Source organism: Ailuropoda melanoleuca, chromosome 2, assembly GCF_002007445.2.
Source record: "Ailuropoda melanoleuca isolate Jingjing chromosome 2, ASM200744v2, whole genome shotgun sequence".
NCBI lineage: Eukaryota > Metazoa > Chordata > Mammalia > Carnivora > Ursidae > Ailuropoda > Ailuropoda melanoleuca.
This window is the reverse complement of record NC_048219.1, coordinates 5,952,567-5,978,139: the sequence shown is the minus strand read 5'-3', so window position 1 is coordinate 5,978,139 and position 25,573 is coordinate 5,952,567. Positions and strand designations below refer to the sequence as shown.

Sequence of the window (25,573 nt, the reverse complement as noted above, 5' to 3'; positions counted from 1 at the left end):
GTTTGTTAAATATTTTATTTTGTAATCAAAATAGGCAATACAAACCAGTTGACATAACAAGGATTCATATAAATAACTGTTTATAAACTCTGAGGAAAAATACCCGTGAGCATGGTGGCTGGGCTCCCAACACAGGGTGGAGACCAGCCAGGCAGCTCTGCTTTTAGGAGGCAGGAAGGAGCCCAGAGGCTGAGGGGATGGCTGGGTGGGGCTGTTCTGAATGGAAGGGATACATCACTCCATAAATAAGACACAAAATTGTAAAAACACTTAAGAAGTCTCATTCAGACCCAAGAGTGAGGTTCAGGACGCTTCTCTGATGGCTCAAAGCTTACCAACAAACTCATAGTGGCTGGCTCCTGGACTGCTCTGTGCTCCTCCCTCCACACCCTTACAAGGTCCTGGCTTGGCCTGGCTCCAGATCTAGTGGAGGCCTGGGGTCAGCCCAATAACCAGATACAAACAACTGTGTTGTGAGATGCTCCTTAAGTGAGGCAGGACAAACCAGAAAGCGTAGGGTCTAAAGGCCCCAAACAAAACCCAGCAAATAAGGAAAGCTATACCTTAGAACCAAACTATACTGGGTACTCTGAACTCTCAAGAAGCCCCAGAGCAAGAAAGAGAAAGGACCCTGCCCCCAAACAAAAGAGAGGCACAAGTCAGGGCTGGACACCAGCCCTTAGCCCCAGGAGGAGGTGGTGAGCAGCTTGATAGTTGCCCTGTGGTATTCTACGGGAAAATCCTGCCCAAATCCAGAACCATAAAGAAGAGTTTGCAAGGGGGCTACTTGCCTGGCCTGAGAACAAAAGGGAAGGGAGCTGTGCTAACCACGTGACCAGGGCCCCAAGGGACAGGGCAGCTGGAGAGTGGGGCATCCTGTAAAATGGCATGAAAGCACAGATGAAGGCAGCCTGGATATAATCTTTAGGCCAATTCTAGTGGGTACTTTGCTAATAAACAGATCACCCTGAGGCGTCTGTGAGAACAAAAGCCCTGAGGAAGCAGCAGTGGGACCAGGCCTAAGAATACCCAAGAAAGCCAGCTCAGATCCCAGGCAGACTGGCCTACTGGCCTGAGAATTCTCACATGGCCACTGTGACTGTTACTCAGCCTTTCCATGCCCTTCTACTTGAACTCTGGGCATTAGCAGGACCAAGGTATGGAGTGGGAATGAATGTGAATCCGTCCCAGAGGATGGAAAAGGGAATTGAGCAGCCTGTTTACCTTTGCCATCAGCCTGGGGCTGGAACAGTCTGTAGGACTTATCAGTCAACCTGCAAAAGTTAATTAGTAACTCACCCTCAAAGGGTAAATCAGGATGACGGGACAAATGCAATCCAACAAGGCAAAGCCAGTGTGGGGCAAGGGCAGGCACAGTTCCTTCATCAGCCCTTGGCCCCCGGTGGAGGTTCTTAAGCCCCTCTACCCCTTCTCTCTGGGAATAGCAGCAGACAGGAGACAAGAGATTGTCAGGGCAGGACCTGCCAGACTGGGTGCTCAGCAGACCAGATCTTCCCTGGGGGAACAGAGCGTGTGCCACCCCCAGCATTCCTCACTGTGTGACACAGTTTTCTCCCATATCCTGGGCATATCTGTCTGACATGGTGGTCCTTAAGTCCTCGATGTCACGGCGCAGCTGTTGAACCTCTTCTAGTTTCCTCTTGATCACATCCGGCTTCTGCAAATCCAGCTGAGTCCCCGGGTGCTGTGCAGCTGAGTAGGAGAGCATTTCGAGAGAATGTTAGTGAGTCACTTAGTAGATGCTTTCACGTGGAGGGGGCAGTATGGATAAGTAGTTCTTTGAGGCCCATGATGTGGGGACACGGCACATCATTTTGTTTGTCTTAAGTAGGCTCTATAGCCAGCATGGAGCCCAATGCAGAATTTGAACTCACCACCCTGACTGAGATCAAGACCTGAGCCAAATCAAGAGCCAGATGCTTAATCGCCTAAGCTACCCAGGTATCCCAGGACACAGCATGCTTTTAGAAAAGCAGATGGGGATAGTGGGCTGAAAACTTGCTGCCTCAGGGCAATCTTCTGGTTGTCCTGCATTCAGGTACCCATTAAGGGATGCTTATTTCCAAAACAGATTTACTGTCTACTTTGCTAAACACATAAACTCCCAGGGGGCAGTGACCAGACCTACAAAGCCTTATTCACACATTACCATACGGATGGGAAAGTTGGGTTAGGGTGATAAGAGAGTGAAAGCCACTCTCTCCTGGGTCCCAGACTGGCCTGAGGACTCACAGTGAATGCCCAGGAGCAGAGAGAGATTGGGGTCATGGCCCTGGGCCCTCTGGGTCACAATGCTACAGACAGCCTGCAGATCTTGAAGGCAATTGGCCAACTCCTGGTACAGCTCAAATGCCAGCTGGGCTGTGTCTGGTGAAGACGGGGACCCTGGCTGGGCCCGGCGCAGGTGTTCCTGGAGTGTCAGATTCTTCTCAATCAGGTCCTGGTTCTGCACTGAAAGCTGAGCAGATAGACAGGCAGACACATTAACCCAGGCCCAGGGAAGGGCAGAATATCTGTATCTGTGTGTAGATATATATGAGTCACAGGTAGTATGCCCCCTCCTAAACCCTACCAACAGGCTTAGCACTCCCCCCTCCCAATATTGGGCCTAAATTCTCCTGCAGGTAGGTTGCGCCTGTAGGGTTCCAGCACTGGAGAGGAAACCACTCCCCAGCAGACTGAGTCATCAGCCTCCAGGTTTCTGTTCAGGAACCAGAGAAGATACTCCCGCCCCTCGGAACTCTATCTGAAGCCAGTCCCTCAGCCAACTCTGTTAACCAGGCTATTAGAGAAGGCTTAACGTGAACTGTGAAATCTGAGGAGACACTGGTTGCAATCTCTCCCTGCCACCCTGACAAAAGTGGCCAACAGCCAGCCTGATCAGAGCATGTCAGAGGAATAAAGGGGGCAAGAAAGACAACAATACAGTTAGCGGCTGGCCACTGGGTGGGGGGCTGGAGAAACTAGGAACCTGGAGAACACAGTGCTAGAATGTGTCCTGCCTGCCTTTTCACACCCTCACCTCAGTGGAGTCAGGCTTCTCTACAAAGACCAGCTACTCATGTCTGTCTGTGTCTCCTTCCCTCCCCCTCCCTGAACAGCTTAACCCATTCTCCCCACCCTACCTCTATTCCGATTTAAAGACACTGAATACAGTTCCTTCTCCAGTCCCAGCCCTTCAGCCACACTGGGCCATCTGACAAATCCCAGCTCTGAGAGACTTCTTCCTAGGTCACTGAACTTGGTCACCCCTAGCTGACAGCTCTGTTTATTCCATGAGGACCACCAAGCTCTCAGTCTTCTTGAACCCTTCCTCCCCAGCCCCATAAACCTGTGGCTACAGAAAGACAGACTTCTCACATCCAAAAAGCATTCCTGGGGGCGCCTGGGTGGCACAGCGGTTAAGCGTCTGCCTTCGGCTCAGGGCGTGATCCCGGCGTTATGGGATCGAGCCCCACATCGGGCTCCTCCGCTGGGAGCCTGCTTCTTCCTCTCCCACTCCCCCTGCTTGTGTTCCCTCTCTCACTGGCTGTCTCTATCTCTGTCAAATAAATAAATAAAATCTTTAAAAAAAAAAAAAAAGCATTCCTGGGTAATTATGGCCACTCTGAGATGGGCTTAGGACCTTTAATATAAAGGATGGTGTGATGTCCCTTCCCATTTTTCTGCCAAAAAAACTCAGCAGGGACCTCTCCAACAGGAGGGCTCTGTGGGAGTAGGGATGGGACGGGTTCACAGAGCAGTCAGGTTTGTGGAGGCAGTACTGAGAAGCCAGCTGATGCTGCTCACCTCTTTCACGGCTGTGCGCAGCTGCTGCAGGGCTGTCTCCCTCCGCTGGGCCTCCTCTTTCAGGGCCTGGCTTGTTCCTTCTTCCTGAGCCACTTCTTGCTCTAGGCTCTGAATGGTGGGATTACACATGAGGAGTCACAAATCTGGTTCAGACAGTATCACCTCTGGCCCGGACTCCGTAGTAAAGCCCCACCCCACCCACACACTGCTAAGAGATTACCTCAGAACAGCCCTGATCTGCTACTTCCCTTTGAAAACCTCCTGTAAGTCGACGACCATGTACCCAACAGAGGCCAGCTTCTCAGGAGGGCATTCAGGCCAGTTTGGCCCTTACCTACTTTTCTAGCCATATCTCTTTTTTCCTTCCACACAGGGTCCACTCCAGTCACACCAAATGACTGAACAGCCTTCATTCCCAAAGGCTCCAGCTCCAATGCTGTTGTGTGCTCTCCTTCCCCTTTGCCCAGGCTACTCTTCTGCTCTGTCACCCAGGAAACCTTCAAGGCCCACCTGAGCCTTCCTCAATCTGCAAATCAGATCCTATTAATCATATTCTCGCCCTGCTACTCATTCCTCTGTCATGGTTCCTGAGTACATTTGTTGGCTGTGCACATGATTCCCCCTCCATAACTTTCCTGAGAGCAGGGAATGTCCATTCAGTTGAGTTCAGTATTTATTGAGCACTTACTGTAACACGCACTGAGGATACTGACAATACCAAACAATATCTGTCTTTGAGGAGCTCACAGCCAAAGCCCTTGAGAACACTGTATATTAAATGCTTCTGACAGAGATAAAGAGTAGGAGAGAGCTCCCACAGGCACCTAATCTAGTTAGAAGGGAGGGAGGGAGGAAGAGAGTGTGTGTGTAGGGATGGTCAGGGAGAGGGAAGTATTTGTTTGCTATTTTTTTTTGCCTCTCATTCTATTCATTCCAATCCCCTCCCCCAGTTTTGAAACTTATTTAAATCAAGTATTCAAAAATTTTCTAAATTTTCCATTTTGTATTAATAAAAAAATGTAACTGCCAAAGGAGAACATCTCGTCACCATGAAATACTCTAGGCAACCATTCTGAATCTACCTGATTCCAGCAAATTTGCCTGAGGAGTTTCATCATGGATAAATGTACCACTTAAATGTTGGGCTTTTTCAACTTTTGGAACCTGTGGGTTCCAGAAAATGTATCTGAGATCCATTAAAAACCCTACCAAGAATCTGGGATTTTAAATGGGTATAAACACTCACAAGGCTTGACTACCGTTAACAGGACTTGAAATAGGGGAAGTAGACAGACACAGCCTGACCCACATGATGGCAAAGGCAGAACTGCAGCTTTGAGCTGTTCTCAGAGTGAGTGCATTTCACATGTTTTGTTGTGAAAACCTCTTTTGGAGTCCAAAGAGAACCTGAGTAAACCTGCTTTGCTTAGGATTTCTTGGAAAACATAATTAAGGACACCCCCCCACCCCACACTCTGGCCCAAAATAGAAACCAGGAGTCATCTTTAATTTTTCCTTATTAACTCCCTACATCTTGTCAATCACTGATTCCTCTCAATTTTACCTAAAATTCACTTAAATCTGTTCGCTCACATCTCCTCCTTGCTATGCTGCCTTATGCCACGTTCCTTCATCATCTCTCACCAGGATTTCTGTAATAGTCTACCAGCCTCCAGCCTTGCCTCTCTCCAAATGCCACTCTTCTTTCCAGCTCAAGCCTGAGTTGCAAACCCAACTAAATCACACCTAAATTAAAATCTATAGGAAATTCCCATGAGGCACTTGGGTGGCTCAGTCAGTTAAGCATCTAGCTCTTGATTTCAGCTCAGGTCATGATCTCAGAGTCCTGGGACTGAGACCAGCATCAGGCTCAACAGTCAGTGGGGAGTCTGCTTGAGATTCTTTCTCTCCCCTCTCCCTCTGCACCTCCCCCTGCTTGCAAGTGCTCTCTCTGAAATAAATAAATCTTTATAGTAGGTTCCCATCACCTACTAAAAGAATAAAAGCAAATTTAGCTGGAAAGATGAAGCCCTTCCATAGCCCAGTTTCTATTCACCACCTTACTTCGACAATATCAAACTGCCTGCAGCTCTGTGTGCAAACTCTGCTGTTTCATGCCTCCATGTTCCTACCAGTATTATTCCTTCTATCTGGAATTCCAAAAACAACCTATCCAGCTCTTCTTCTTTCCCTGGCTACTCTTCCTCCTCCTTCCAGGCTCATGATCTCCAGAAACCCTTCCTTAACCTCCCCTGCTCTCACTGACTCTTCTATGCTCCCCCAAAGTAACACAGACATTGCTTTCACACAGTACTGTGCTGAAACCCCTTCCCAATAAGACTGTAGGCTAAAAGCATTGATTGAGTCTCATTCTTGCTATACTCCCAACACTGAACAAACTGTCTGACACAGAATAAAGATTTGGCTGAATTCTATAGATTCCATCAAGTCCTGCCTACTGTACCACAAGGACACCAGCTCACCTGTACTTGTAAACGCAGCTGATCCATCTTCTGCTGTTGCTTCTCCACAATCTGAAAGGCAAAGTTATTAAGGCAGGCTACAGCCAATCAACAGTGAAACCAGGGTGAAGACAATTTAGCTCTATTTATAGAAATATAATCCAGACTCCCTATCCTAGCTAACTAGCTTCACACTTCTGTGTTCTACTCATGAAGAGGTTTAAATAGGAATGTAGTGCGGACCTATGACCACTACTGGGGGGAAGGGGGAACCCACCCTGATAACCGTGGTCCAGTGGAATAAACTTTATATATAACCAGTATACATTTTGGTTCTTTAGTAAAGGACTGACTAAAAATTCAGTTTAATGAAGTCTATCCTAAACAGGGCTGTGATGGATGCTATTATTTATCGCTTTGGTCACACTGACTGAGAAGAGAACCTGAGCAGGCCCAGTTTCTTGTCCTTTGAGACCCCAGGTATTCTCTGAACCATTTCTGGGTCTTATTTTTTGCTGACCTGCCATCAGTCTCACCCACAGGTTTGGAGACTTTCTTCTCTGAATTAGGGCCACCTCACTGGTTAGAACTCTGGCCAGTGGAAGAGGTCTGTATGGGGCCTAAGCCATGAACGAAATGCACCAAGCTTCAGTGCACCATTTTGGAGCACCTAGTTTGGATGTTCAGAAGCACACCCTCCCCTAACTCTGCTTGCCTGTCAGAAGGATAAATACCTAAAATGCAAACATTATGCAGGGTGACTTCTCAGAAAAGGGAGGAAAGCTCTGGGTAATAGATCTTAGGTGGCCTAGGGCCAGAAATTCATGGTTCCTTCCTAGTACACAATCTTCTTTCCTCTTAGCCTGCCCCCTATTACAGCCTGGACACTCTCAGTCACCTTTCGGAGGGAATCACATTCTTTCTGCCAGGACTCCATTTCCGCTTTTGGACCTTCTCCCTGTTGGGCTGAACCTTCTCCACTGGCCTCCTCCACACACTGCTTATCTTGCAGGCTGAAAAACAGTGGCCTCTTCAAGAATTTTGAAGTCAGACAGATGTGGCTTTGACTCCTGATTCTATTATTTACTATATATTTAGGGGCAAGACACTCAGGTGCTTCCAAGCCGTAGCTGGGGATAATGTTAGGTCTGTTGTAACACAGGGTGTGCCATACACAAGCTGCCTCGTGTAAGTTAGTTCCCTTCCCTTGAGGCTAGCATCTATCTAATGTGCCATCAATTCTCTAACTGCCCAAAGCTCTTTTATATTTGTTTTGATATTTAAAAATAAACATCACATGTATTTAGATTATAAAAGTCATACATGTATACTGCAGAAATTTTGGAAAATACAAAAAAAATCTTTTTTCTTGGCACACAAAGTCTGGGGCAGAGTCAACTTTGACCCCAATCGCTCTTCTGACTCCAACCAATGGTCTCCTCCAATGGATCCCCACAATCACTTTCATCATGCTTCATCTGCTGAGATAAACAACAAGGTCACTGTGGCTGAATATGGGATGAGAAATCCAATCCATCCCATTAGAAACTGGATTTGGTTCACTGTTGAAACACAGACATCACATTTTCAGAAACTGCAATTAATATGGAAGAGGCTCTCAAGACACCCTTAGAGTACATCATAGCATCTTGTTTTGTTCTTAGAACCTGCCATGACCATCAAGAACAATCCCTAGGGCTGAAGAGAAACAGATGTTCCTGGTAGCCTTTAGCTTACAAGGTTCAAAATGTAGATAATCCCCTTTCTCCCCAGTCCTTAACACCAGGATCTGCTTTTACAAACATACAGATAACTAATTTCCCAGTTTATAAAGTGGCTCCCTTCATTCAACACATACATACTCAATTATTATCCAGTACTATCATGTGTCAGGCACTGGGTTGGACCTTCCAAAGGATACAATAACGAGCCCCCACTGCACCACTACACCCTCCACTCTCCATCTCAAAGACCTATTCCTTACCCATAAGCAGCTTTCCTATTACTCACATTCCAAAGAAACGAAGCTCAGAAAAGTAAAGTGATTTGCCCAAAGTCACACAGGTAGTGAGTGGGACAGACTTAGCTTTCTACTCCTTTCCTCTACCATACTGGGGTATTTACCTATGTCTAATGGAGAATTCTGCTCCTTTCTGTCTCAGGCTTTCCAGTTGAACCTCCTTCTCTCTGCAGGCTGCCTGGGTCTCCTCCAGCAAACTCTCCAGCTCTGTCACTCTCTCCTGCAGCTCTGTACTCCTCAACTCGGAATCCTTAAGCTGAGAGACAGGATCCCATGCTTAGGTCAACAAGCCAAAGAACACTGGGTATCTCAAAAACTCTGCAGCCCAGCTGCAAATTTGACAGACGTGAGTCTGGACATGACTCCTTTGGGTTTTTCCTTTCAGGAAACCACAGTGTGACTGCGTACAGCAGAGGCTGAGAAAGTGCCCCTGCTTGACTACTCCCTGCTTGCCCCAGGTATGCCCAGACATTGCTGCTACCTGCTGGCTCTGCTTCTGATGGTCTTCCAGGGTGGGCAGGTCAGCCAGGTAGCGCTCCAAGGTCTCAATACGCTGCTGCTTCTCCCGGTTCTGTTCTGATTCCTTCTGACATTTCTTTTTCAAATTATTGATATGCTTATCACGACCCTTTACCTAGGGAAAGAAGTGTCAAGAATCTGTCTCCACTGACTCTTCTAGGATCCTGAACATCACGTTTTTTTCTGAAGTGACCATTGTCTCTGCCCTGAGGGCTGTAAATGTTGTTCTACTGCAATGAAGGCAGGGAGGTGATCAAATTTTGTCATTCAAAATTAGGGCATACTGCAGAGTTAACACACCTGAACTTTCCAATCAAGGGTAGGGAAGAAGGGCTCCTTGGGCAGTTTTAAAAAACTGGTAGCACTTCTATATATACAGGCATACCTGGGCGACACTGCAGCATTGGTTCCAGACCACTGCAATAAAGCGAATATCACAATAAAGCAGGTCAAATGAATTTTTTGGTTTCCCAGTGCATGTAAAAGTTATTTTTACACTATACTGTAGTCTATGAAATGTGCAATAGCATTATATCTAAAAAAACAATGTACATGTCTTAATTAAAAAATATTTTATTGCTGGGGTGCCTACGTGGCACAGTTGGTTAAGCATCCAACTCTTGGTTTCGGCTCAGGTTATGATCTTAGGGCCCCGAGATTGAGCCCCGCATTGGGCTCCCTAGTCAGCATGGAGTCTGCTTAAGAGTCTCTCTCCCTCTCCCCCCAACTCTCGCTCTCTAAAATAAATAAATAAATTTGAAAAAAAAAAACTTTATTGCTAAAACATACTAATCATCATCTGAGCTTTCAATAAGTCTTAATCACTGATCACAGATCACTATAACAGACATAATAATAATAATGCAAAAATTTGAAATATTGCAAAAATTACCAAAATATGACACAGAGACATGAAGTGAGCAAATGCTTTTGGAAAAATGGCACCAACAGATTTGTTCGAGGCAGGGTTGCCACAAGCCTTCAATCTGTAAAAACCGCAGTATCTGAGAAACACAATAAAGTGAAGCGTAATAAAACAAGGTATGCCTGTTAAAAAAGAATTTGTCTGGTTTTTGTCCTGGGTTCCTGGCCTGGGAGAAAACTTCAAAACTCTTAGAATTTCCCAAATAATAGGAGTGTCTTTGTTATTCTTAGTGGTCTGGTCTGTCCTGGTGAGATAGGTAATGCATTCTTCCCTAAACACCACACATGATTTAAAGCTAAGCAATCATGTGGAAGGGTTAATGAGACTCTAACTTCTTGAGAGAAGGAGCTGTGTCCATTTTGCTCATTATCATAGCCCCAATATGATGTGCCAAGTATGATGCTTGGCACAGAGTGGGCACCAACCAAGATTTGCTGAACGGAGACTTTTTCTTCACTATTATGGTTTTTTCTTTGGCTTATGAAAAAAGGATGCTGAAGGAGCAAGAGAAAGCAGAGAAAAAGGCAGATCTACTGACGTCAAAAGGAAACACAGACCTAATTTAATCCAAAGATAAGAAAGTACTAAGAATGGATACCTGAAAATCAGCCAAAGGCTTTACTCCAGGTATAACCTGTACCCTTTCAAGCTCTAAACCAGTGATTCTTACATTTTAATATGTCTCAGACTCAGCTGGGAAGCTTACTGAAAATGCTGATATCCCTGAGTCTGGAATCTTCCTCATCTGATTTCTCCAGAGAAAAAAATCTCCAGTCTCCTGCTGGGGAAATCTTTGAATTAAAAAAAAAAATGGTGGATTACCCACAGACGTTTCTTTCTTCTCTCTTCCAAAACACCTCTAAAATGACAGAAAGAAAACAAAGTACTAACTTTAAAAAGTTAACAGAGGAGGAGACAAAAGTGTATGAGAGATTTCAATGTGTTTACAGAAGATGTAAGTAGATGGGAGATAAATTACTCAGAGAAGAGTTATAACCTGCAGTGGGAGTTACAGACAACTTGGAAAACAATGTGCCCTTCATACCCCACAAGTGCCTCTGTACTCAGAGCACCAGGTATGTCTGAGGCAGGTATCAGACATAGATCTGAAAACAGGGCACTCACTGGAAGTCTATGTAGAGGTTAGCTGGATACCATTTTTACTATAGATTTCCCCAACAGGAGACTGGAGGAGATTTATTCTCTGGAGAAATCAGATGAGGGAGATTCCAAATGCAGGGATATCAGTCACAGTAGAGAGACTGCAGCACTGGGTTGAAAGTAAGTGTAAGTAAAAATCTATGTACAGAACTGTGGGACTCTAAGCCTAATCTCCTTCTCAGCACTGAGATCCTAAAAGCCAAAAGCATTCTTGTTCTTAGCCTCCCAACTAGGCAGCAGGCTGAAGATTGATGCTTTTCTGGAGAGAATGAGATAAGACATTCAGATACTAATATTTGAGTGTCCCCAAGTGAGAAGGCAGTCTAAATCTGATTATCCTATAATGCAGTCCACCAGGAAATTACCATGAACCCAGAGCTTCTATCCAGCTTTTAAATACTTCATTCTTAAACATGAGTGCCCATTCATTCAGGGATCATGAAAGACACCAAAACAATATAAAAAGTTCTGAAAAAAATAAGAAACAACACTATAAGCAGATGTAGACATCCCAAAAGATATGATCAATATCATCAGAGAGAGAAGTTGCACCCATGAACCAAAACAGCAAAAACCTCAAGAATACTACTCAGAAATAAAGAGGTACATGTCAGGAGAAAAAGAGTTAAGAATGGAAATCTCTGTGGAGTGGGTTGGGTACAGAGCTACTAAGTTTTATTATAAACATACTGGTATTTGATTATTAACTTAGATACACGTATTCTGACTAAAGGTTTCTTTTTCAACAAGCCTCTAAGTCCTTGCTATACCAGTGGCACCAGCATCACCTGGGAGCTTGTTAAAAATGCAGGATCTCAGGCACACCCCACCCTAGTAATACTAAATCTAGATCTGCATTTTAAGAGAATAAGAAAAGATTTTATTTTTAAGTAATCTCTACACCCAACGTGGGGCTCAAACTCACAACCCCGAGATCAAGAATCACACGCTCCATCGACAAGCCAGCCAGGTGCCCCTGGATCTGCATTTTAAACAAGATGACCCAGTGATTCTTAAGCATATTAAAGTTTAAGAAGCACTCCTCTGGTTGATTTTGATGCAAGTGGTCCAGAACTAAACATTACTAAACTGGTTCCCCAAGAACATTTGCATTAGAGCAAGCTGTGAAACCAAAGCAAAAGGTTTTAAATCAGCTCCTTCTATGATGACCAATCTTACCCTAAGGCCATACTAAGAGCACTGGCAAAAAATGTAAAAATTCCCAAACTGGCTGCACACACGGAATTCTTTTCTACTTTTTAGGTAGAATAAGGAAAAACCAGGGTAAATTATGTAAATTTACCACAGATGTTTAAACATCTCACAACAGTACCATCCGGTATGACTGCCCAGGCTGGTTTTCTACCCAAGTCAGTTGAAGGCTCATCACAGCTTGGGGCAGTGAGGGACTTTCTCTGTCTGTAGCAGTTTTGTGGAGCTGAAGCAAAAAGGAGGGGTGCCATTTCTAGCAGGCCAGTCTTGCACGAAAAGTCAGTGTAGGATCTTACCCAATTGGTTCCTCCTAGTTCCGAGGAACAGCTTAGGATTTGGCAGGAGAAGGCTGACTGCCAACTCCTTTGTGAATTAGAAAGCTACCAACTCCTTAGCTCACCCTTTCTTCCTGTTTCTTCCCCTCCTCTGAATGCTTCTGCAACGCCACTTTGAGTGATTCTCTGATGAGCTGGATTTCAACTTCTGAAGCAGAGAGTTTCTTTTCAAGCTCAATCTTTTCTTTGCTCAGGGCTTCTGTCTTCTGTGCAAACTGCGCACGTAAGAACGTGTTCTCTCGCTGCAATTCCTGCATAAAGATTCTCGATACATAACCGTTCCTCACCCTTACAGCCCCATGTACTTTACTTAACCTCGGTCTACTTTGTGGTCAAATATCATCTTTCTCTAAGAATTTCTTCAAGTAGTGCTTCTCAGTGTGGTCCTAGGACTAACATCTTCAGCATCACCTGGGGATTTGTCAGAAATAAAGATTCCCAACTCCCAGCCCACTGAATCAGAGACCCTGGGGATGGAGCGCAATCTCTTTTAGCAAGCCCTCCACATAATTCTGAAGCACACTCAATTTTCTCCTCTACTTATTCTCTATACGATCTTAGGCAAAAGTTCTTCCTTGTTCTTGGGCCTCAAGTTTTTCACCAGTGCATTAGAGGACTGAACTAGATTTTATGGAAGGGTCTTTCTCACTCTAACATTCTGATTCTATAAGACAGAACACTGTATTAACAGGCCCACTAGGTGGCAAAGCCAGTACCACAATCTGTCTAATACCCATCACTAAAAAGCCCATATTGCAGAAGACGTCAACAAAGCAGGCTTTTTTAGGAGCTACCACCCTCAGTGAAAACATTGTTTGCTTTAGTTGCTCTTAGACATGGAAAAATAAAAAAATGAGAATGACTCTAAATCCCATTACCTTTGCCTCCCTCCATTTGGTTAAGGCTGATAGATTAAGACTTCTCAGAACATCACTCAACTCTAGAATCTTACGATGTACCTTGCTCTGCCTTCATTTTCTCTCAAGTACATCCTGACACCAAGGCATACCTGATTCTACCCTCGAACCTTTTCTGCCCCCACAAAGGAAGAACAACGGATGCTTTATTATTAGGACGCCTACCTTTTAAAGGCAAGGACACCTTATATCACCTGATCCCTTTCCTATCTCCTGGGTACCTAGAAGTACCAAGCAAAAGGAAGAAAGAAACCGGACGCCAATCCTTACCTGCAGCCTCAGCAAGCAGACATCCCCAAAGGGGGCAGGGCGGCCCAAAAGGGCACTGTGGATTTGCAGTTCACTTTCCCGTACTTTCTGCTCCAGCTGAGAGATGTGTTTCCTCTGCCTGCAAAAGCCAGTAGAATGAGATCCAGGGTCCTGACACTAATCCACTTGCAACATGAGCCCCTACTTTCCTTAAGTGGGTACAATTCATACTATGTAAGGCAAAGGCCTTGTGTCTGGGCAGTACTGTTTTGCTGAAGGAGGAAGAGCAAATAAGAAAGCTGACTTGGGGGAAATGAGGAAAGAACTACAAAGAACTGGCTGCCCGCTTTAGGTACTCCCAGAGTCCCTACAGAGGATACACAATTGGCCTATCCCATTAGTCAGATAAAGGACTAGGCTGCTTATTAACCTAGCTCTACCATGTGTGAGGCAAGGCATGGACCCAAACAGAGAGGGATGTGCTACCCTTGGACAGACCTCATTAGGTGCCCTCAGTGGGGGCTGGGAGAGCAGAGGCTGGTCCTAGGGCACCCCTTGACCTCTTACTTGTCAATGAGGAGCTCCTTTTCCTTCAGAAGGTGTTCATTACTGTTTAAGATGCTGATCCACTGTGCTGGTTCTAATGTGGGCAGTGATGGAGCAAAAGCAGCAGGATGGTGGCAGATGGCTCCATTCTGAAGCTGGAAGGCAAGGAGGCCCAGAAGAGCTTGATCTTGACCCATAGGCACCTGAAAACACCTGAGCAGTACCCAGCTGGGTCTCTAGTCAAGGCTCACTTTGGCTCAGCCTGAGAAAGCCCAGTGTTTATGAAATAATTTTAGCTCTGATGCATGACTGGAAAGAACCTGCCAGGGAGACTTCTGCCAACTGGACACTCCCTGCTCATAAAGGCTCTAGTTTCTAAGAAAAGGTCACTTATCTTACATTATCTGGCAAGAGAGGCAAACAAGGAGCTAAGATGTCCTCACCAACCAGGAACGGAGAATATGTCTTGCTTTTTTCCTTCCCACTCTTAAGCAGCACAAGGCCTTTTTCTTTTTTAAACACAAAATTGGTATAATGTAAGAAACACAGGGGTTCAGAGATGGTTTTTAATCCCTAGCTCTGCTACTTACCAGCTTTGTGACCCTGGACAGATTACTTACTCTAAGAACCTGGTAAATTTCTACATTTACCTCATCAAAGTACTACAAGGATTAAATTAAGATTCTGTATGTGAAACTAGCCTAGTGACTGGTACAGAAGTACACAATCAGTGTTAATGTCATACTTTTGGGGTCTTCTGTTATAACCCTCTACTCTGGAGGACCTTTTGGTGTTTAATTAGACGACCAACATATTCAATGGCATTCACAAGCCTTCATTTCCCATCTATAAACATCTTCCATCTTTCTTACAAATGTTTTCTTTAGAGTCAAAACTTATAAGACAAAACCTATATAGTTCTAAGCTCTTCTAAGAACTCACAAAATCCAAGGAAAGAAGGGCCTCTACCTGCATTTGTTCCATCTGTAAACGGATCAACTCCAGCTGCTGCCGACAAGTGCTGAGCTCACAAGATCGCTCACGGGGGTGCCAAGGGTCAGGGTTCGGCTGCCATACCTGAGAGGGTAGAGGCTTGGAGAAGCCAGGAGCAGGCTGGAGTCCCAAAGGGAGCACTCCACTGCTGTTAGGGTGAGATCCATTCCGCTCACACACCACCCCACTGCCCGGTGCCTTCTTGGTCTCAGGCAACACTTTGTATAACTCCTTGTTTGTGTCAGCTCGTGGGTTGTGAAAGTGGACTTGGTAGTGGGGATCTGAATAAAGTGTCTCCATCATTGCCGACTGATTAAGGGTAGACTCCATACTGGGAATATCAAACTTCCTCACCTCTTCTTCTCTTTCATGGCCCACTGCTGGAAACCAGGACTGCTCAATTCCATTTTCTCCAGTAGCACCACAAAGATACATGAAATCTCTAGACAGGCCTGGAGAACGTTTCATTGCACCAAGGTCTCCATTTCTTGTCATCCCCACACCTTCAGCCAGCCCTGACAAAGGGAGTTTGGAGGAAGAGAGTCCAGCAGGTATAGAATTTGGCTTGGCAGGAGAGGTCCCCAAAGTAGAAGGTGTCACATGGGCTGTTGGAATGGTTATGTGGCTTTTGATGGGCTGGAAAGAAGGGCTGCTACTTGAGCTACAAAAATCTGCAAAGAGAATAGTCTTCCATAAGTCAAAACTGAAGCAGCAGGCTTTCTGGAATTTGGCTGCTATGCCAGATGTTCTCTGCCTGTCCTGAGACCAGGCAGAATAGACACTATCATCCCAAATATCAGGCAGAAAGGCAGCCTAACTGAGAAGTTACGTGTATTCTAGGATCTCAAATGCCATTCTCAAGGTAAGCCAACAAAAGGCAACATTAGCTTTACTTTTAACTTACACTCTGTCCTTTTACTTGAAAAAAATCTTGCCAGTCAACAAACAAAGCTGAAAAACAAACTTAAAAAAAAAATTACTTACTTAAGGGAAATGGATTAGGTCCTACTCTTCTGGGAGCTGGGCAACTCTCAAGCTATAATCCAATCCAATAAAAATACTCTTTCCAAGGGCTGCCAGAATTCTCTGTGGACTCCAAAAGCTTCCCAGTGAAGGTAAGCAATGAATCTAAACTAACCGAAGAATAGGCAAAGTGCATAGTGCTGCTCTGTACCCAGGACAGGGACTACAGCATCTGAATCAGGATTCTATTCTCTCTCCCACACACCAGACCTGACTGCTTGGATATGTGAAGTTATTCTTAGTAACTCTCAGGTTTCACTCCAGCACAGTGAGCACTCTCAAGTGGGTACACACTGAAATCCTCTATTTTATATTTTGCCTTTCACTTCCCCCTTGTTTGTATCCAACTGTGACTTTTCACTTTTCTTTCACACTGGATTTATGCTTCCTTTAACTCTTGCCTGGTTTTGGGAGACAACTCTAATTAGACCTGCTGCAGAAGGTACACATTTCTACGTTATTTCCAACTTTCAAGTGCTAATCTGAAAAAGACTATAAGGTCACAGAATTAATGTGCCAAGGCAGTGGGCTGCAAGCAAACAAAAAGGCAGGCATGTCAGGAAACATACCTGTTATCTTCAGCAGGGAGAAAACGGAGTAAGGGGACAAAGAATATAAATGCCTTCCTTTTTCAACTATGTCCAGTACTCTTTCCAAACCAAGCATATCTACCATGGAGAAGAGTGGACTACCAATTTAATTCATTTCTCTTTTTTCTTTCCATCAACCAACACAGAACACACTCAGCTAATGAGGACAGGTACTACAACCTTCCCCAGAATTACTACAGATCAGCTACCATTTTCTCATATGGGTTTGTAAGCAGCTCTTTAAAAACATGGGCACAGGGCACCTGGGTGGCTCAGTCGGTTAAGTGTCAACTCTTGATTTTGGCTCAGGTCATGATCTCAGGGTTGTGAGACTGAGCCCCAAATCAGACTCCATACTCAGAACAGAGTCTGCTTGAGATTCTCTCCTTCTCCCTCTGCCCCTCCCCTCAGTCATACTCTCTGTCTCTAAAATAAATGAATAAATAAAATCTTAAAAACAACAAAAAAAGAGGGGGCATCTGGGTGGCTGGGTTGGTTAAGTGTCTGACTCTTGGTTTCGGCTCAGGTCAAGCCCTGCATCAGGCTCTGTGCTCAGCATGGAGTCTGCTTCAGAGTCTCTCTCCCTTTCCCTCCCATGCACGTGCTCAAATAAATAAAAAAATCTTAAAAAAAAAAAAAAAGAAAAAAAAAAACCCAAAAATGAAAACCATGGACACACCAAATTATCCCTTATAACATATGGGATAAGACAAAGTATCTAATTTCCTATATTTAGATAATCTTGGGATATATATTAAAGGCCATACTAAAACAAAACAAAACAACAGTAATTTCTTTTTTCTTTTTTAAGATTTTATTTATTTGACAGAGAGAGACACAGCGAGAGAGGGAACACAAGCAGGGGGAGTGGGAGAAGCAGGCTTCTCCCCAGGCGCCCCAACAGTAATTTCTGATATATACATCTGCCTCCAAGGACCAAGAAAGAACATTTCAGAGGCAGAGGACACAGTTTTTGATGTCCCATAACTTATACACAGGAATAGTCAATAAGCTAAGGTAGACTGTGGTGATGAAAACTTCCAAGAATAGTAAGCTCTCTACTTCAAATCCTCAGTAACAGCACCATAATACTCACTCTCACCAAAGGTCTCTGCTCTCAAAGTATAATTATGGAACAGAAGACAGTGAGATCTCGGCATATGAGGGACTGCTATTACACTGAACTTTGTAACACTTCCTTCCATTCTCCATCTACAGCACCACTCACTCTCAAGACTCACCAAATTCAGTTTTGAGCCCATAACCCCCAAAGTAGTAATGCCAAAACCAAAGCCTGAAAAGGTACCAAATGGCCCAGGAAAATTTGGTTTTCTTAATTTTTTTTTTTTTAAAGATTTTATTTATTTGACAGAGAGACAGCCAGCGAGAGAGGGAACACAAGCAGGGGGAGTGGGAGAAGAAGAAGCAGGCTCCTAGTGGAGGAGCCTGATGTGGGGCTCGATCTCAGAGCACCAGGATCACGCCCTGAGCCGAAGGCAGACGGTTAACGACTGTGCCACCCAGGCGCCCCAGTTTTCTTAATTTTCTAGGAGTGTGGTCCATTCACTGATTAAAGAATAAACTAAAATCTTCATCAGCATGTCACTTATCTATTAGGTTTATCTATTTATAGTAAGGAAACTGGCAATTCTGACAAATTGCTATAAAATGTCAAGTCACACCTTAAGTCTGGTTTGTACTTTGAAACGTCTTAAAGCAAAACAGCAACACTCATTTTCAAAAGGGCCACTTTCTACAATTTTCAAAGATTTTCAAAATTTTGTGTATGGGATATGTGATTTTTAGAGACGACTACAGTTCTCAGAATCATTGGGATTTTGCCACTTTAAGGATATTTATATTTCTAAATCTCTTCTCTCAACCACACCCTCTCCCCACTCCCTAATTCTTTTTAACAACCCTGCTTTTTTGGTAAGGGGTAGATTTAGGTATTGCTAAATCTTGATCATTTCTGTCTATATCCCTTACTGGTTTATGAAGTAAGGTAGTCTGAACTAAGCCAGTAACTACTGCAGTCTTCGGCTGAAAGCCTTCTGAGCTCTCCAGTATCCACCTCTACCCCATCCCTTGAGAGTCTTCAAGGTAAAACATTTTAATGAAGGGTGAAATCAAAAGCAAGCCTGTTCATTTTAAAGATGCAACAACGAAAAAAAAGAAAGATGCAACAATGAACTATATTTTATACCAGTCATAAGGGTTCTTGTCAACTGGGCTCCAAATAAAACCAAGCTAGACTGATGAGCAAGGATTAAGATAAAGACCATTGTACATAATAAACATGGCAGAGAAGACATCTTGGATCCTTAATTTATTTTTTTAAGATTTATTTGTAGAGAGAGAGAGAGAGAGTTGTGCATGTGCAAGCGGGGGGAGGGGCAGAGGGAGGAGGAGAGAATTTCAAGCAGAGTGCACTGAGTGCAAAGTCTGATGAAGGGCTCAATCTCACAGTCTCACATGATCTCACCCTGAGATATGACCTGGGCTGAAATCAAGCATCAGACTCTTAACTGACTGAGCAACACAGGTGTCCCACCTTGGATCCTTAAAAAAACAAAAACAAGCACTACATCAAGGCTACTACAATTTAAAAAGAACTCACTACATAGGAAATATATTTTCCTCCCCCAAAGGAATAAAAAGCACACACTGTGTAACAATGTGACTGAACTAAATACAGACGCTCAATTCAATACGGGGAAAATCTAGACCATTGTTTGATTTTTATTTTATTTTATTTTTTTAAAGATTTTATTTATTTATTTGACAGAGAGAGACAGCCAGTGAGAGATGGAACACAAGCAGGGGGAGTGGGAGAGGAAGAAGCAGCCTCCCAGCGGAGGAGCCTGATGTAGGACTTGATCCCAGAACGCTGGGATCACGCCCTGAGCCGAAGGCAGACGCTTAACGACTGCGCCACCCAGGAGCCCCCATTGTTTGATTTTTAGAAGAGCTATTATTTAGTCAAAATGAAAAAGGTCCCATGACTGCACATGTAGACAAAACCTTAACAAATAACTAAACTGATTACATAAGTGACAGAAAAAATACTACAGCTGGGAGATCTGAATCCTACTAGTTGTATGATATTAGGCAAGTTACTTAAGCCCTCGGGGAATTTTTGTTACTCACCAGCAAAAAGGAACTGAATTAAATGATTTTCAAAGTCCTGTCTACAACGAAATCTGTGATTCAGTTCTACTCAACATTTATGAGCACCATGCCCATACACACACAGCTATCAAACTATTAAAATTAAACATCAGGTGTCTAGGAGTCAACACTAGTATATATCTGTTTGGTTTTTGTTGGTTTTTTCCCCCAAACATTTCTATCCTTTTCTTAAAAAAAGAGCTCTACTGAAATGTAATTCACATAACATTCAATTCATCTGCCTGAACTGTACAATTCAATGGTTTTTAGTATATTCATTGTTGTGACCCATCACTACAATCAATTACAGAATATTTTATCACCCCAAAAAGGAACCTCTTACCCTTTAGCAGTCACATTCTATTTACCCTAACTTACCTAGCTTTGAACAACCACTTTTTTTTCTGTCTCTCTGGATTTGCCTATTTTGGAAATTTCACATAAATGGAATCATACAGTATGTGGCCTTTTGTGTCTGGCTTTACTTAGCATAAATGTCTTAAAAGTTCAACCATTCTGTAACATGTATTAGTACTTCATTTCTTCTTAATGTGAAATAATATTCTATTATACGGATATACTACATTTGACTCATCCATTCATCATCTGATAAACATCTGGGTTGTTTCCATTTTTTGGCTACTATGAATAATGCTGCTGTGAATATTTGTGTAACAAGTTTATGTGTGGACATATGCTTTCATTTCTCTTGGGTATATAGGTAGGAGTAGAACTGTTGAGTCATAGGGTAACTCCATGTTTACCCTTTTGAAGATTTGCCAAACTGCTTTCCAAAGCAGCTGCAACATTTTACGTTCCCACCAGTAATGTATAGAGGTTCCAATTTCTTTACATTCTCACCAACACTTGTTATTATCTTTTTGATTATAGCCATCCTAGTGGGTGTGACATCTGATAAAGTACTAAAGTGACTTTGGTGACTTTAATCAAGTCATCTCATCACTTTCAAATTCAGCTTTCTTCAGGCGGCTGGGTGGCTCAGTTGGCTGAGAGTCCAACTCAGTTTCGGCTCAGGGCATGATCTCATGGGTTGTAGGATCGAGCCCTGTAGAGGGCTCTGCCCTCAGCAGGGAATCTGCTTGAAGATTCTCTCCCTCTGCCCGTCCTCCCACTCATGCTCTTTCTCTCTCTTTCTCAAATAAATAAATCTTAAAAAAAAATAAAGAAATTCAGCTTTCTGGGCTGTCAAATGGAAATAATATTTCATAGAGTTCTTAAAGATGTTCACGAAAAACGCAGAAAAAATTTAGTTTAGTATCCATCATAAAATGTTTAATAAATAGTTATTAATTGTTATCATCAGATCCTCTGCCCTCTAGGAACTCACTATCTAAATGAAAAAATAAAATACTCTTGTGGTGCTTGGCTGGCTCAGTTAGTAAAGCATGGGACTCTTGATCTCAGGCTCATGAGTTCAAACCCCACACTGGGTGTAGAGATTACTTAAATAAATAAAACTTTAAAAAAAGAAACTACTCTTGTAAAGCGCTGTCTGGCAGTTATTACTTAATTTAAGTGTCCCCAAAATGGCAGATACAATAAAGATACAAGATTGCAGAAAGGAAGGGGTGCCTGGGTGGCTCAGTAGGTTGAGCATCTGCCTTCAGCTCAGGTCATGATCGCAATGTCCTGGGGCTGAGCCCTGCATTGGGCTCCCTGCTCAGCCGGGAATCTGCTTCTCCCTCCCTCTGCTCTTGTTCTCTCTCTCTCTCTCTCCCCCTCCCTCTCAAATAAATAAATGAAATCTTATTTTAAAAAAAGATTGCAGGGGGGCGCCTGGGTGGCACAGCGGTTAAGCGTCTGCCTTCTGCTCAGGGCCTGATCCCGGCGTTGTGGGATCGAGCCCCACATCGGGCTCTTCCGCTATGGGCCTGCTTCTTCCTCTCCCACTCCCCCTGCTTGTGTTTCCTCTCTCGCTGGCTGTCTCTATCTCTGTCGAATAAATAAATAAAATCTTTAAAAAATAATAATAATAATTAAAAAATAAAAATAAAAAATAAAAATAAAAAAAGATTGCAGGGCACCTGGGTGGCTCAGTCGGTTAAGTGACTGCCTTCAGCTCAGGTCATGATCCAGAAGTCCCAGGATTGAGCCCCATGTTGGGCTCCCCACTTAGCGGGGAGTCTGCTTCTCCCTCTAACCCCCCCATGCTCTCTCTCAAATAAATAAATAAATAAATAAATAAATAAATAAATAAATCTTTAAAAAAAAAGATTGCAGAGAGGGAGATCAGTAATGGGTGGAGGGGATGGAAAAAGTCTTTTCAGACACTTTGCTAAATTTTTTAAAAATAAGATCAGCATAGCTAGGAAGCACAAGAGGAGGTGGTAACAGCACAAAGGGGCCTGGATTAAAAAAGAAAAGAGCTCGGATATCGAAAACAACAACAAAAGTTCTGTGCTTTTTCATTGCATGGTAAAACGCCACACTTTGTAACAATAAGAAATATGTCTGAATGGGTGGGATAGGGCCAGATCACAGAACTAGTAAGCCCTCTGAACTTTATCATCCAAGTAACAGAAGAAGTTGAGGATTTACAGGAAAGGGAAACTATGAAACCAGGCTTTTAGAAAGATTAACCTGGCAACAGAGGGAAAGACTTGAGGACAAGAAACCTATTAAAAAGTTACTTAAGGGGGTGCCTGGGTGGCACAGTTGTTAAGCGTCTGCCTTTGGCTCAGGGCGTGATCCCGGTGTTATGGGATCGAGCCCCACATCAGGCTCTCTCGCTATGAGCCTGCTCCTTCCTCTCCCACTCCCCCTGCTTGTGTTCCCTCTCTCACTGGCTGTCTCTCTCTGTCAAATGAATAAATAAATAAAATCTTAAAAAAAAAAAAAGTTACTTAAGATAGGACAAACAGTAAAAACTGAAAGGAAAGGGCCAGATGTAAGAAACAAGGAGTAAGAAAAATCAAGCAAACTCCTTGGGTGAAGGGATTGAGTTATGAATATTCTGGTAATGACAATCACCTGCAACACAATCTGAAAATGACAACACATATTAGTAATCAAAACATTAATCCAAACTTACCCTCTGCAATGTCTGAGCACGATGTGCCAATGGCTGTGTCCCCACTGTCAGCTACACTTGAACAGCGGCTGAAGCGACTCCGAAAAGCCTCTGAGATAACTGGGGTCTGCCATTCGGTCCCCAGGGAACTACCCTTTTGAATTACACCGGAACCTGAAACAAGTGGTATTTCCCATCTTTAGTGTGAACCAGTTGATGTAACCCCACAAGACTGTTTAAATAAAGTACTTAAAGGTATTTAAACCTATGAAAAAATAGCATCACTCTCTCTCCTGTGCCTATTTCAGCTTCTCTGAGTTAGTTAATTTTAAATGGAAATAGGATGAGAAGTGAGAATGTTCACAGACAGAAATAAGATTTACCAAGAATCCAGGAATACTAGGATAGAAAACTACTACTCAAAAGTAGCTACCGTTTTTTGAAACTTAGAAGCCATAACACTTTACCAACATGATCTCATCTACTTACTTACTGAACAGTATCATCACCCCTATTTTACAGAGCATAGAGCTGAGATTTGACCCCACGTTGTTTTGACTACAATATCCACATTCTTTCCTCTTACAGGATTTCTCAATAGATGCTTTTGGCATACTGTGCATGACAATTCTTCAATGTATAGTTTATACATGTCAGGATGGTTTAGCATCCCTGGTCCCTATTAAATGCCAGTAGCAGCCCTAACCCTATCCCATCACCACTGTGAAACATGAAAATACCCCATATGTTTCCAAATGCTCCCTAGGATAACAGGCAGTCCAGTCTCTTGTTGAAAACCATTGCTTGGGTGTGCCTAGGTGGCTCAGTCAGTTAAGCGTCTGACTTCAACTCAAGTCATGATCTAGGGGTCCTGGGATTGAGCCCTGCATTGGATTCTGTGCTCAGAGAGGAGTCTGCTTCTCTCACTCTGCCCCTCCACCCACTCATGCATGTGTGGGCTCTCTCTCAAATAAATAAATAAATAAATAAATCAAGAAAGAAAGGGAAAGGAAAGGAAAAAGGAAAGGAAGGGAAGGAAGGGAAGGGAAGGGGAGGGAAGGAAGGAAGGGAGGAAAGAAGGAAGGAGGGAGGGAGGGTGGAAGGAAGGAAGGAAGGAGGGAAGGAAGGACGGAAGGAAACCATTGTTTGACTGAACTGGGTACCCTGAGGGCAGCGTGAATCCAGATCAAGGTAAGTCTTAAAAGTCAATCTGAAGAGTTTAAGACTATTTTGAGTGCAATGCAAAGAAACCACTAAAATGTCTGAGTGGGTAAGACAAAACAAGACCGAGGAGATTTATTTAACTTTATTAGCTTGCTACTTGACGGCTAGTAAGTAGAAAGTATTCAATAAATACTTGATTTACTAGTATTTATTGTTAAAAAAAATACTGTAATTTTTCTAAACTGTATTTCACAATCCACATAAACAAACAGACAAAAATGTAATGATGGCTACTTATCCATCTAAAATGTCATAGTTTTAGTTGAAATCAGAAAACAAGGTTCTACAGACTCTTTGACTTAGTGGGAAGCAAATGATATTTGAACACAAATCACTTTATTCTCTCTTCCATTTTTAGTGCTTCTCCCATCATTTTTAACTCACTTTCTTCTAATTCTGCTACCCTCTGCTTTCTACTGAAGGCACTCTAACTTTCCCCCAAGGACTTATTCTTAGGGTCACAGTGCACTGTCTGATATGAAAGAATCTATATACATACAGTAATCTATAATAATCTTTCACAGAAGACATACCCAACAATCAGAGCTAACGATTAGTGTAAGATTAACTGGTGTTACCATCTGTACTAAGTATAATTCTAGCTAGAAGGAAGAAATTTGACTTCTTGATAAGTCTATATGGTGTTATCAGTCTAGTCAGTAGACAAATTTCCAGGCCATTTAAAATAATGAAAATCGATTGAGGGCCTCTATTACCATCTTCTTGGCCTCTTACTTCTTGTTACTACTACTAATCTTCCATTCTTTACCACTACCACTTTTCTCTCTCCTCACTCCATACATCAATTCTGAAGAGATATTTGCTAAAATAAAAATGTATTTTGGAGGGTGTCTGGCTGGCTCAGTCGGTAAAGCATCCAACTCTTGATCTGGGGTTGTGAGTTCAAGCCCCATACTGGGTGTAGAGATCACTTAAATAAAACTTTTAAAAAATGTATTTTGGTATAGGTATAGAGGCTTATGCTTATTTCAAAATTTAAGTTTGAAAGCTGAAATTTTTTTGTGTTATGTCACATGTCCTATCACCAACATCTTTTTTATCAAAATATTAAGACCATAAATAATCGAATGAGAGACTACTGAAGACAAAGCCATCAGAAAAGCAGTGAGTTTTGTTAGAAATTGCTACATCCCCAAAATTTGTGTGTTAAAACATAACTGCCATAAGAAATTATACGATCCAGCCCTAAAACAGTGTATATGGCATATAGCAGATGTTCAACAAATATTTGCTGAAGGAATCTTGAACGGATTCAACAAACACTTTTCAAAATACTTAATCCATGCAAGGCAGTTCCTAGGAGAACACAACAAATATCTAATCAATGTCTGCTGTAAGGCACTGCAGGATTTTAAAGTTAAATA

The 25,573-nt window shown here is 43.1% G+C and overlaps 1 protein-coding gene across 6 annotated transcripts in view; it reads right to left on the bottom strand.

Moving 5' to 3' along the window:
• CEP85 (centrosomal protein 85) overlaps positions 1–25,573 on the bottom strand; it is a 32,925-nt gene continuing 7,352 nt past the window's right edge. For 2 of the 6 annotated variants that reach the window (XM_034647137.1, XM_034647144.1), the window contains exons 3-15: positions 22,986–23,138; positions 15,126–15,820; positions 14,178–14,311; positions 13,632–13,749; positions 12,510–12,695; positions 9,112–9,228; positions 8,774–8,926; positions 8,397–8,548; positions 7,171–7,285; positions 6,294–6,344; positions 3,811–3,918; positions 2,254–2,479; positions 1–1,713 (exon numbers count right to left, since the gene is read on the bottom strand). In XM_034647137.1, coding sequence (XP_034503028.1) covers positions 1,553–1,713; positions 2,254–2,479; positions 3,811–3,918; positions 6,294–6,344; positions 7,171–7,285; positions 8,397–8,548; positions 8,774–8,926; positions 9,112–9,228; positions 12,510–12,695; positions 13,632–13,749; positions 14,178–14,311; positions 15,126–15,820; positions 22,986–23,138 — 2,369 coding nt within the window. In that variant the 3' untranslated portion in view covers positions 1–1,552. Of the gene's footprint in view, positions 1,714–2,253; positions 2,480–3,810; positions 3,919–6,293; positions 6,345–7,170; positions 7,286–8,396; positions 8,549–8,773; positions 8,927–9,111; positions 9,229–12,509; positions 12,696–13,631; positions 13,750–14,177; positions 14,312–15,125; positions 15,821–22,985; positions 23,139–25,573 lie in introns of those variants that run through there. The other 4 variants (XM_034647150.1, XM_034647156.1, XM_002913301.4 and 1 more) reach the window with 4 other exon arrangements.